The sequence below is a fragment of the Tauraco erythrolophus genome, chromosome 2, assembly GCF_009769465.1.
Source record: "Tauraco erythrolophus isolate bTauEry1 chromosome 2, bTauEry1.pri, whole genome shotgun sequence".
Lineage (NCBI taxonomy): Eukaryota > Metazoa > Chordata > Aves > Musophagiformes > Musophagidae > Tauraco > Tauraco erythrolophus.
The window spans coordinates 88,208,752-88,220,708 of record NC_141466.1 but is presented as its reverse complement, the minus strand read 5'-3'; the positions used below and the strand labels follow the sequence as shown (position 1 = coordinate 88,220,708).

Sequence of the window (11,957 nt, the reverse complement as noted above, 5' to 3'; positions counted from 1 at the left end):
TTCTTGCCATGTTTTGTGGCTTGCCTTGCCTCTTTTACTTGAACTTCTTTTGGGTAAATCAGATGAAGGGAATGGGAAGTTGTTACGACTTTTTTTGTCCTTTAAACAATGTGATGGGCTTTTTAATATATATATATATATTTTTTTTACCTGATGCATAGCTTCTTATGTGAAGACTTTGTTTCTCAGGTAGAGGGCTTGGGATTGCTAAGAAGGATGACACCTGTGCAGATGAGAACTGGCATAATTGACAGGACTTGTGTCTTTTGCAGAGCTATTATAATAATACTTCAAGCTTTAAAATTCCTCCCAAAACATTGTGAAACGGCCTTCATCCAGTGCAACCTAAGAAAAATAGCACTTTTTCTGCCAGTCCTATCTGCAGGCACTTAGGAAAGTTTACATATAGATTGGGTATTTATCTTTTTTCCTTATGACTTGCCTTTACATAGACTGGCAATCATATTTCCAGTAATCATCTTATACTCTTAACAGTGCTTTTATTAGACCAGCTGATGTATTTGAAAACAAAAAAGAAGAGACACTTTTTGGCAAACACTTCTTAGAAGCCTCAATTTAGAACTTCTATAGACTGAAGATTGCAGTTTCTTATTTGTATCTTAATATGCAGTTTATTCACTTATTTTTCTGTCTCCTTTTTTAATCTCTAATTTTTTTCCTGAATGCATAGGTGCCTGGAACCTATGGCATCAGAAGAAGAAAACATGGAATATACAAAGCAGCTAATCCTCAGCTGCCTGCTAAGCATCTGTCAGAAATTGTCCTCAGATGGCAGCAAGATCCCAGCAGGTAAAAACTGCCAGACTCATATCTTGGTACTTCTCTTACCAGTACGTCATTAAAACAATGGCCTCAAACTTTTTCTTCCCTCAGTCTACACTGTATTGCTGAGGAGAGATGGATTCTTTTATGGAGTATATAAATTTGCCTTCTTAATCATTTTTTGTAAATCCCTTGGGTATGGTTTGCAAATTGAAACCAGTGATTGAATGTACTGTTTATTCCTACATGGACAACCATTAAAATGTTAATCAGTTAATATTTTTTTACTTACAGATATCCTTGACAAAGAAAAATTCAATGTGGAAGTGATAGTTCAGTGCATCAGGATTTCTAAAATGCCCCAGACACACCACCATGCACTGCTTCTCCTTGGTGCTGTTGCTGGCATGTTTCCCGTAAGTAGTACCTGAAATTTATGCGTCGGCTCTTCTCTTCAGGTTCCAAATATTGGGAAGAGTGAAGAACGTATAGAGCTCTTCTATGGGGAGAAACTTTCTGAAAGGAGCAAGAGGCAAAATTTACAACTTCTCTGCTATTTTAGGACTTTATATTTCATTTTACTTGAAAACAAACTTTTGTCTTGACGCTTTGGTCACTATTCATTTATGACTATGCGTTTCATTGCATTAGAAACGGAAGCAGTTTTTTGACAACAGCCCGGCCTCCCCTTCCCGCTGGGGTCGAAGTTGTGGTGCGTTGTTTCTTCTTTCCTTTGCTTTTTTAGATACAAGGGAGAAAACATCTAGCCTGATAGCTGGTATTCTTACGAGTTCCTGTCTTGTACAACACTGAGAAATGTGGTTGTAGTTGATGATAAAACCAGATTGGTCTGATTTTAATCAAACAAGAAACAGGCCTTTTCTTCTGTGGATGGAAATTAGACTGTGTACTCACTCTTCTAAGTAAGGTTCTTTTGCTTTGAAACTGTAAAAGCAGCAAAGCGTATCCTGACGTATCAAACTCAGTTTGCTTCTTTATCTTACCTCAGTACTTTCTCCACACATTTGGAAAGAGAGTGGTGTTTTCCCCAAAGAAAAAACTGGACTGTTTTTGACAAACTTTTGAAGGATTTGGCTTTTTTGTTGTTGGAGTTGTTTTTCTTTGTCGCCATCTTACTGCCATGACCTGCTATAGAACCAAGCTTTTATTCTACATTAATGTTGGTTCTTACAAGATTTTCAAGGTCAGACTACAAGGAAATGTTTTGTATGAGTCTCATCTCTCTTTTTAATAAAATCTAAAACACTGCTTCAGTTTACAAAACGGAATGAAAAATGTGCCTATAACTTCTTGCTCTTAAGTTCTGGCAAAATCAAGGAAACTAACTCTTGAGCCAAGTGACACTTCTAATCCAGCCTTCCTAAAATTAAAATGAGCATGGTTGGTTTCCATTGTAGGATTGTAGATACTGCAGATGTTCTACAGATGTAAAAAGAGTGGGTGAGAAAAGGGTATGAAAATCACAGGAATTTGTGCCACACTTACATTTGTGCTTCTGCAAATCTCTGCATAGCTGACTTTGCTTGTCATACTACCATGGCACTTAGTTGAAGAATGCAAGGTATTTCATCAAATTAAACTCTCAATTTCCACGCTTTAATTACTTGCTTAGAAATGTATCTTGGTTTCTAAATAATGTTGCAATTCTAACAATCACATAGTAAGTAGCTTTAAGGGACACTATACATTTAAAATTAGTTTAGTGGAGATTTTGGAAGATACTAATGATTCTCATTTTCTTTTATAGGAATCTAGTGGCATTTGTGGGAAGGAGAAATGCCTTGAGGTATAATATGCCGAGCAGCACAGTTCGAAAAATAAACTAATCTCATCTATCTTCTTTTCCAGGATAAAGTTCTCCATAACATTATGCCTATTTTTACATTCATGGGAGCAAATGTTCTGCGTCTGGATGATACTTACACATTCCAAGTCATTAATAAGACAGTGCAAATGGTTATTCCTGCTCTTATACAGGTAAATTTGTCTACATAATGGAAAGCAGTAGAAAAATGTCTCTTTCTGTTAGAGAAATCAAATTGCTGTCTCTCTTCTATATTTTTTTTGATTTATTTTTTTATTTAAAACCTTTCATAACAGCCATCACAAGTTTCTGTGACAAATTATTTATGGCACACACAATTCTTACATGTGGGGAGAACCTAATGTTTCTTACCTGAGATCATGCAGCCTACTTGTATTATTTTTGAATCCAAGACCCTAACTATCAGGCTTACAGGCAAAGTTTTCAGAAGGATGGGACATTGCTTTCCCTTGAAAACGTCCTGCTTGTTTCAGCTGATGCCAAGTAATGTTTGTTCGGGTTTTTTTTCTTTTTTCTCTCATCTTTTTTTTCCTTTTTATTCTTTTTTTCCCCCTTTTTTTAAAAATTTTATTTATTTCTATATATTTAAATTGTATTATCTTCCTTAAACACTGAAAAGGAACTGTGGGATTTAAAACTTTTTATTCTGGAGCACTTATATTTTCCTTGAGATTATGTTTGTCCTAATGCCATTATCAGACACAAAGTGCTTTGTCTCATTTTCTGAATTTACAAGAAAGAACTTGTACCTGCCTGCGATAATCCGTTTGAATTGCCGTACCTGTTTGTTCACAGGCTGAAGACAGTGATTTGTCAGAGTCCTCGGGAAGCGTGGAAGAGGTGGTGATAAAGATCATTCGTGTGTTCGTGGATGCCTTGCCCCATGTGCCGGAGCACCGGCGCCTGCCAATCCTGGCCCAGCTGATCACTACGGTGGGAGGAGACAAGTTCCTCTGGGTTCTCCTGGTGCTGCTGTTTGAGCAGTATGTGACCAAAACTGTGACTGCAACGTCAAGCGCAGACAAGGTTAGAAGACTAGTGGGGTCAACTTTTTCCTGGAGAGACTGATCTTCTCCTTTCTGTTCATGGCTTTGCCTTTAAGAAGGTGCAAGATAAGCCCCTAGGTTATGCTACAATAAGTGGTGAGCTCTGAGCTTGTGCTGTAGCAGAACCTGATGGTGATGTTGGCTACGATTTGTATTGCAGATACACTATTGTTTTGTCCTGGAGCCTGAACAATAAATCAGATCGCATTATACAGCAGACCATGACCTGAAGAGCTGATAATATAATTATGAAGTGCTTCAGTATTTTTAAAGTTGTTTTTTTTTTCTTTAATTGTGTTTATGAAACATGATACTGGTCTTCCTGTACAGACCAAGATAAACCCTGTCATGTTTTTTGTGTAGGCAAGCCCTCAGATTAGGTGAAAGCGTAGTTTATGGGGAAAACTAAAAGAACATTGGTGAGAAGATACAGTCTTCACTGTAGCAATTTAATCTTTTTCCATGCCCTCTGGAATTACATTCTCTCCAAGAGCTTGCAGCTATTACCTGTGGTGTTAATCCTGGCAGTATCCAGCTCACCATGGCATTTTCACAAACTCACTGAGGAGTTTTTGAGTCTTTTCATCATTATTAATACTTTTGGTTTTTTAAATCTTGAAATATTTTTTTTTCTTTCTAAACCATAAACAGGATGCTGTTCTGGAAGCAGACACTGAATTTTGGATTTCCATCTGTTCCGAATTTAATGTACGTTCTCAGTTCCAGAGCATGATGAAAATAATCCAGTACTTGACAGAGCTGCCAGAGAACAAAGAAGGTAATCACAAAACAGAGCCAGCAAATGCGTGCAAACCTTCCTATTACTCCTCTAGACAGAAGACTAAAAGATACAGAATTGCTCTAATGATGACTTTTTTTTTAAATAAAATGGCTGAGATACGTGATTACTTTTTTTTTTTCCTTCTTTTAATCCTAGAGTAATATGAGCACTTAGAATCAAACAGTACTCCTCATTTAGAAGGTACAGAAATCATTTAGTTAAAATAAAAAAGCTATTATTCATAGCAAACAGGATCACAGGGACCACCAGTCATTTCTGGAGTTTTTTTAAGGTTTCATTTTTTTCTACTACACTATAGTCAAGGAGTAATTAAGCAATATGTTTTAGTACTTTTCCAGTCTGTTATTTCAAAGAGCATTGGGGAAGGTGGGAGAGGGTCCTTTGCTTCTTTGTAAGGAAGGACTTGCCGTATTTGTTGTTTGAACACGTTTTCTCAGCCAGGAAGGACCAGGTAATGACACTGAAAGCAGTTTTCCCAAGTATGTGACACACAGTGTATGTGGTCCTGCCTCAGACGTCTCCCATGCTTGTAGCCATGTGTACTGTAGGTTTAGCACCAAGAAAAAACAAGGTTCTTCACGTAAAAATAATCAGATGAAGTGGTGGTGAAATGGCACTACTACTTTTAAGGCTGTTGAAATGAAAAATTTCTCTCCTGTGGTATTTCAAAGCATCTTTTTTTGAACTTTGACATGATTTTGGATGCACAGAATGACTCCTTGATAGGCGTCTGGCTTTAATTTTACTTTGTTTCTGTAATCGGAAATCAAATGTCTTTTTCTCTTGGCTGAAAATTTGTTTTGCAAATGTTTTCAACAGATGATCCTGGGCCAAAAAAGTCAAGAACATGCAAGACAAAACTAAAAAATCAGGATGGGCAGCTCTTTAATGTGGAGTCTCACTCGGACAAACAACTACGGCATTTCAAATTCTTGTCAGTCTCCTTCATGTCACAACTTCTATCCTCTCAGAGTTTTGTGAAAAAGGTAATAATGGCAGATCACTTTAAACTGATCACTTTAAGTAATTGTGCCATACTGTAACAGATGAGGTTTAATTTGCTTTTTAGTATGGCTTTATATTCAAAGGGGATGAAAGAGTACGCTGTCCAGTGTATCTTGCTGACACCTTTATTGACACAGTTTTGAAACCTCTCAGTAATGTCAATTATTTTTTAGTAAGGCTTTTCCAGATAGACTCAGTTTGTGTGACTGATGAATAGGTAACAAAGTGAAATTCTGGTCCCAGTGGATTCCCACGGGCTTTATGGAGTCTGGAATTTCACTCACACTCTGTCTAAGTCCAAGTTTGGTGTGGGATTCATACTATTAACTCTGAAAAGACAAAATAAATGTCACAAACTTTAAGCTGTGGCTCTAGCTGGAAGTAGTGCCCAATGTTTCAACTGAAAATCATCCACCAGGATGAAATGTATTTGCTACTGTGACTGTATTGCCTTAGATTCTCTTATTTTCTTTAAGAATGATGGCTTAAGTGCAAATGTGGGGAACTCGCAATTACCATGTTAGTGGACATTTCATTCAGAAAAAAAAAAGAGTTTGCATATACTGGGATATTAACTTTATGAGGGGGTATAAGTTTCATACTTAAGAGTTTTCATTCTTTTAAACCAGATAGTTGACTGTGCAGAAACAGAAGAGCTGCAGACGTTGGAACAGAGGTATGCTTTAAACTGCTTCACTCCTATTTGTAGCTTTTACTGCAACCTGGGAATATTTTTTAAACTTAATCCCATTAGAGTGTGTTTCTCCCCAAGGATACTTGTACTGTTGTCCTCAGCAAAGAGCAGTATTTATTATATGCAAGTTATTTGGGTTTTGGTTTGCTTTTTTTTTTAATATGATGTGGAGGTTTTTATTTCTGAAAGATTGCTGTATTCAATATCCACTCTTTCTCTGTTTCTGATAGTGCTTATTTACCTACTTGGCCATAACTATTATGCTATTGATGATAGAATCTTTAAAAGAATTCCAGATTTTTAGCAAAACATACTACTTCATTTGTAGGGGAAAAAAAAAAAAAATCATTATGCACAAGTGCCCCTAAATTGGGGTAAGAAAATTACCAATAATCACAGATTACAGTTGTAGTTATGGGACTATAAAAGCCAGTGATGCAAAATTGAGAGTTTCTTTTGTGGAAGCATAACTTTTATGTTTGTTCTAAGTGAATAAGGGTGTAGGATTTATTTTAAATTCTGTGTTCCTTAGATGCTCATTTTTAAACATCTTTATCTTCCCAGATTGTTTTTGTGTTAGAGTTGTTAAGTAGAACTGCCGTTGTATGTAGATGCTAATTTGGGGGTACCAGGTAGACATCTTTAATGTGCACATGATTTTCCTTATTGCCATAGCTTTTTGTTAATATGTAGATGAGCTATACTAGCCTTTCCATTATGTGTTTAATTTTCCTTTATTGTTGCTGTTTCATGAAATTTTACCCTTTGCAGTAATAAAGTCGACTTCCTTAGTGTCCGTGTGACTTAATAAAAGATGCTTCCTTTCCATCTAGGCTATTAGAAGAAGTTCTTCACTATATAAACACTGTGGCATCTTCAGTGGAAGGAAACATGGACAAGCCAACAGCCAAATTTTGGAGGGTTCTGCTTAACAAGTCCTATGATATGCTGGATAAAGTATGTCTCATTAGCCCTCACGTTAGCAATGAGACATTTCTGCTTTTGCTTATTACTACCATTGTAACCTTTGTAGGGATTCTCCTTGGATTAGTACTAATCGTTATTGGTTGGTTTGCAACCTGGTGCATCATTGTTTAAATTTGTCTAACAACTTTAATAACTACAGCTACCAGCTTAGACAGAACAACCAGAAGACAAATCAGGAATGCTTATTTCCTCTAGTATTTTGCTGGCTGGAAGCGGTCATTTCACTGTCTCTCTGGTGGAGAAGAATGGCTTTTGGCAGCATTTCTCACTGTTAACTCATAAAATGATTTAACTAATGCTAATGGAACTGCTGTATATTTCTACATGGAATTTAAATGGAGGAAAAAATCCTTATGCTTTTCTTCCTAATCTTTTTCTAATCAGAAGTGTATTTGTAGAATTGGACTGGCTATCTCGTTGCATGCTGGGGAGCATACATCTTTTCACAGCTTGGATTTTTTTTTTTTTTTGCCTGTGAAGCATATTCCAGTTTCATAATGTACATGCACAGGGCACTACCACAAGTATTTTAGAGTAAGGAGAGACACCTCACCAGTGTAGACAAAAGGAATTGCTGAGAACCTGCTTTGTTCATTTGCTTGCCTCAGATACAGCATTGCTAGCCCATCCTCTCTTCCTTGATCCTGAAACCCATGTGGAAAGTTAAAGAGAGTTTTCTTGTCTGTTTTGGAGGCTCCTATGTCACAGGGCATGGAAGAACATTTATGGTATTGTTTTGTTTGTGTTTTCTTATAGGTCAATGCCTTATTGCCAACAGAAACCTTCATCCCTGTAATTAGGGGACTATTGACGAATCAGCTCCCATCTGTGAGACGTAAGGCAATGGAACTTTTGAACAATAAGGTGCAGCAGCGCACAAGGTGGCAGAAGAGCCAGGTGAGGTGAAGTGGTGGTTAAACTCAGTTCTTTTAGCAGAAGTACACGGAGAGAGATTGATGTAGAAGTGGTTTGCTCTAGGTAAAGACGTCACGTACCAGTGCCGAGTCTGGCACACAGCTCTTGAGTAGTGAGATGTAGGCTACCTGCCCGTAGTTACTTTCCAAGTTCTGAGTTTCTAATTGTTTGTCTAATGTGTGTGTTCTCTTGTCCTCTTAGATCCTGCAGCTCTTGGAGCTGGTTCCTGAGCTCATTGCTATTGTGCAGTGTAAAAGAAAGGAGGAAGAGGAGGAGCAAGCCATCAACAGGCAGACTGCTTTGTTCAGCCTCAAGCTACTTTGCAGAGGTTTTGGCACAGAAAATCCAGTGCCATTTGTACCTGTTCTGAAAACTGCCATTGATCTAATTTCTTCAGAGAAGGAGGAGAAGAATGTGATGGGAAGTGCTTTGCTTTGTATAGCTGAGGTCACCTGTACACTGAAAGCCCAGGCAATACCTCAACTTCCAAGGTACTGTTGGATTCTTTTTAACAGAACCAACTGCAGCAGGAATTAGTTATACTAAAGTGCATTATTGAAGTGTCATGGTTTTAGGCTGATCCAGCAACTAAAACTCACACAGTCTCTCCTTCTCCAGTAAAGTAGAGAGGAGAGAAGAAAAAAACAAAGGGACTGAGGGTTGAGACAAGAACAGAGGGAGCACCCACCAACCATGGTCCTGGCAAAACAGACATGGCTTTCTCAAAGCAAAACAGTTTATTAATGATTACTTAGAAGGACAAAGGGAAACAAAACCGATTACTCGAGAGGACAGAAAGAAACAAAACCAGATCTTAAAACTGACACCTTCCCCCCACTTTCCTCTTCCTCCCAGCTCTACCTCCTCCCCCCAGCAGCACAGGGGGCAGGGACTGGGGAAGTGCAGGTCAGTTCATTCCGTGCTGTTACTGCTGCTTCTTTCTTAAAGGAGGAGGAGTCCTTACACCCTTTTCCCCTGCTCCAATGGATCCCCTACCCACGAGGAAAAATCCACAAACTTCTCCACTGTGAGTCCAGCCCACAGGAAGCAATCCTTCCCCACAGATTGCTCCGGTGTGGGCTTTACCACAGTCTCGGATACTTAGGGAGCTGTAGCCACTCGCTCCGGCGTGGGTCGTCACGCAGACTCCAGATGCCTCTCTGCCTTGTCGTGCACCCCAACACGACCATCCTCAGGCTCAGGCATCTTCTCCCCACGGGCTGCGAGTGGGTCTCTGCTCCACCGAGGCCGTCCTGGTTGCAGGGGGCCGCCTGCTATCTCACCATCAGCCGCAGGGGAAACTCGGCTCCGGCACACCTCCTCCCGCTCCATCCTCACTGACCTGGTGTCGATGCAGCTGTTTCTCTCAGATCTCAGTCCTCTCCAGGTGAACTCAGCCCAGTGGGCACCCTGGGAGTGGGGTGCCCCCGAGTTCCCCAGCTGGCTCCGCCGCCGCCATTCTCCGTGGGCGGCGCCGGCCCGACGCAGGCAGCTGCCCGACCAGGAGCCAGGGAGCGGGGGCAGTGCCCTCCTCCCTTCTCTGCTCGATCCTGGGCAAAGCACCTTTTCCGGTTCCTTTGTCCTGACTTAAATAGGGCAATTCGCAGAGGCGCCCTATTGGCTCAACCCCGAGGGGGATGGCAGTCTGATCTGGTGGCCAGAACTAAGCCTAACCTGGTTCCAAAACCGGGGAGGTCGCAGGGAGCAAAACCCCTCTCCTGCCACCAGAACCCGCCCCCCCTCCACATCAAACCATGACATTAAGGAATGCTGATGGCAGTGGCAGACTGCCAAATGGCAGACTGCCCGTGTGTGTGTGTTTTGTGTAGGTAAGAACAGAGGTATTTCTGGTGCTTGAAGGTGCTTCCTGGTGATAGAACTAAGAAGCTAGTGGGGAAACTGTAAGAGTTTTATACTCAGTAGAGTTCCTTGTGGAGTCTGCTGCTGTGAACAGAGGGTCAGTCTTTATGGCTTTAGAAAAGTCAGACCATATTCTGTATTTTTACTGTAGAACAGATTGCATTTAAAAACACAAGAACCAGTACAGTTGGAAACCCTGCATGTAACATTATTTTATTCTTCCTATTCAAGAAGAATTCAAGCATCTAACTTGTTGCTTTTAAGTCTGTTTTATCTCATGACAAATATAAGTTTATTTGCTTTGAGCAACCTGATCTAGTGAAATATGTCTCTGCCCACAGCAGGGGGGTTGGACTAGATGATCTTTAAAGGTCCCTTCTGACCCACACCATTCTATGATCCTGTAATTCTAAATCCAATATCCTTCATTAGCATTGAAAAAATGAAATAGAGCAGAAGAGCCCAGAATACTGAGTTTTCTCAAATATGCACATAGAATTTCATGTGAAAAGTGTCCCTGCAGGCTTTTCAGATGTATTTATGTGATTGGAAATGTGCCTCCACTCAGTGGTTTCACCTTTCTCTGTTTATGCTTGGTTATTCACAGGCTGATGCCGGCACTGTTGAAGACTTTAAAAAATAAGAAGGAGCTGGTCTCCAATGAGATTTACTTGCTGAGTGCTGTCACTGCTCTGCTGAAGGTTGCAGAAACATTACCTCATTTCCTTAGTCCATATCTTTTGGATTGCTTGCTGCAGGTGAGCCATCTGACTCCTACAGATACATGAAGGGGGACAGGATCTGCCCCGTTCCTAGAAGAAGCTACAGATTACTTTTTTCTCTCTGAAACTGAAGTAGGAGTGTGTGCCAACTATGTGGAAGGTCGTAACACATTACTCTTCTACTCACCTTCTTATGCAGATAACTAAGATACAGAATATAAAAGCATCTCTTACTCCTCCCTCTGATAGGTGGTAGTTTGCCTCTTTGGAAAGGGAGATGAATCCTGAAGGATCATTCTGTAATATCCATTATCTCATCACATGTGTGTCTCTAACAAACAGCTCTAGCAGGGTAATTCTGACCCCCTGCCTCTGACGTGCACGTTTTTTCAGTGTTTGTCTTCTGAAGAAAGCAAAGCTCTGTGCAAATGGCAAAATTCCAGTCTGACACTTGCAACACAGGCAACTACCGTAAAATAAGTTCTTGAGTTGTTTTAAGCATCCCTGACTTTTGTTGGATTTCCTGATAGGTCGTCCGCTTGGAAAGGATTGTGGTCGAGTTTGGTCCTTCTTCCCAAATAAGCTTACGTGTAACAGCATTGAAAACTATCCTCGCTACAAGGCTTGCTCCCCGAATACTCTTGCCGGCAGTTACGAAGTGTTACAGTGAAGTGGCAAATACCCGGAAGGTAAGGATTTTTTTTTCACTTTTTTTTGCATTGTCATTAAAAAGAAAGAAAGAAGCAGTGCAAAATTCAGTACAAATGTCACAGCTGTGTCCCCTCCCAACCTCTTGCCCACCACCGCTTACTCACTGAGGCAGTAGAGTGAGAAACAAAGAAAGTCTTAACACTGCGAGCACCGTTCGGCAATAGCTAAAACACCGGTGCATCATCAGCATTGTTTTGGTCACAAATCTAAAACACAGCACCATGTGAGCTGCTATGAAGAAAATTAACTCCATCCCAGCCAAACCCAGCACAGTCTTTACATATCTCTTTTTTTTCTTTTGTACTTGCAATGGTGATTCAGGAAAGTTAGACCTGGGTGAAATGCACCGGTTTAATGTCCTTAGCCTGTTAGACAATGAATGCTTGAGAGATCATCCCATTCATAAAGGCCTTGATGTATCTGCTAGAAACTTGAGTTGAGTCATAATTTTCATCTAGGCTTTGCTGTCTCATAGGTGCAGTCCTTTCAGACTTGACTGGTGTCTCCAGGATTGGAGAGGGGAGACCAAACTTTGCAGGAATCCTACTAACTTAAGTAACTTAATCCTACTAAGCCCCCCAAAAAT

General features: G+C 40.2%; 1 protein-coding gene across 2 annotated transcripts in view; it reads left to right on the top strand.

Moving 5' to 3' along the window:
* HEATR1 (HEAT repeat containing 1) overlaps positions 1-11,957 on the top strand; it is a 41,602-nt gene that overhangs the window by 25,825 nt on the left and 3,820 nt on the right. For both annotated transcript variants that reach the window (XM_086631589.1, XM_086631588.1), the window contains exons 27-38: positions 692-810; positions 1,078-1,199; positions 2,653-2,781; positions 3,425-3,655; positions 4,327-4,453; positions 5,297-5,463; positions 6,112-6,158; positions 7,010-7,133; positions 7,920-8,060; positions 8,280-8,569; positions 10,546-10,696; positions 11,191-11,349. In XM_086631589.1, coding sequence (XP_086487715.1) covers positions 692-810; positions 1,078-1,199; positions 2,653-2,781; positions 3,425-3,655; positions 4,327-4,453; positions 5,297-5,463; positions 6,112-6,158; positions 7,010-7,133; positions 7,920-8,060; positions 8,280-8,569; positions 10,546-10,696; positions 11,191-11,349 — 1,807 coding nt within the window. The remainder of the gene's footprint in view (positions 1-691; positions 811-1,077; positions 1,200-2,652; positions 2,782-3,424; positions 3,656-4,326; positions 4,454-5,296; positions 5,464-6,111; positions 6,159-7,009; positions 7,134-7,919; positions 8,061-8,279; positions 8,570-10,545; positions 10,697-11,190; positions 11,350-11,957) is intronic.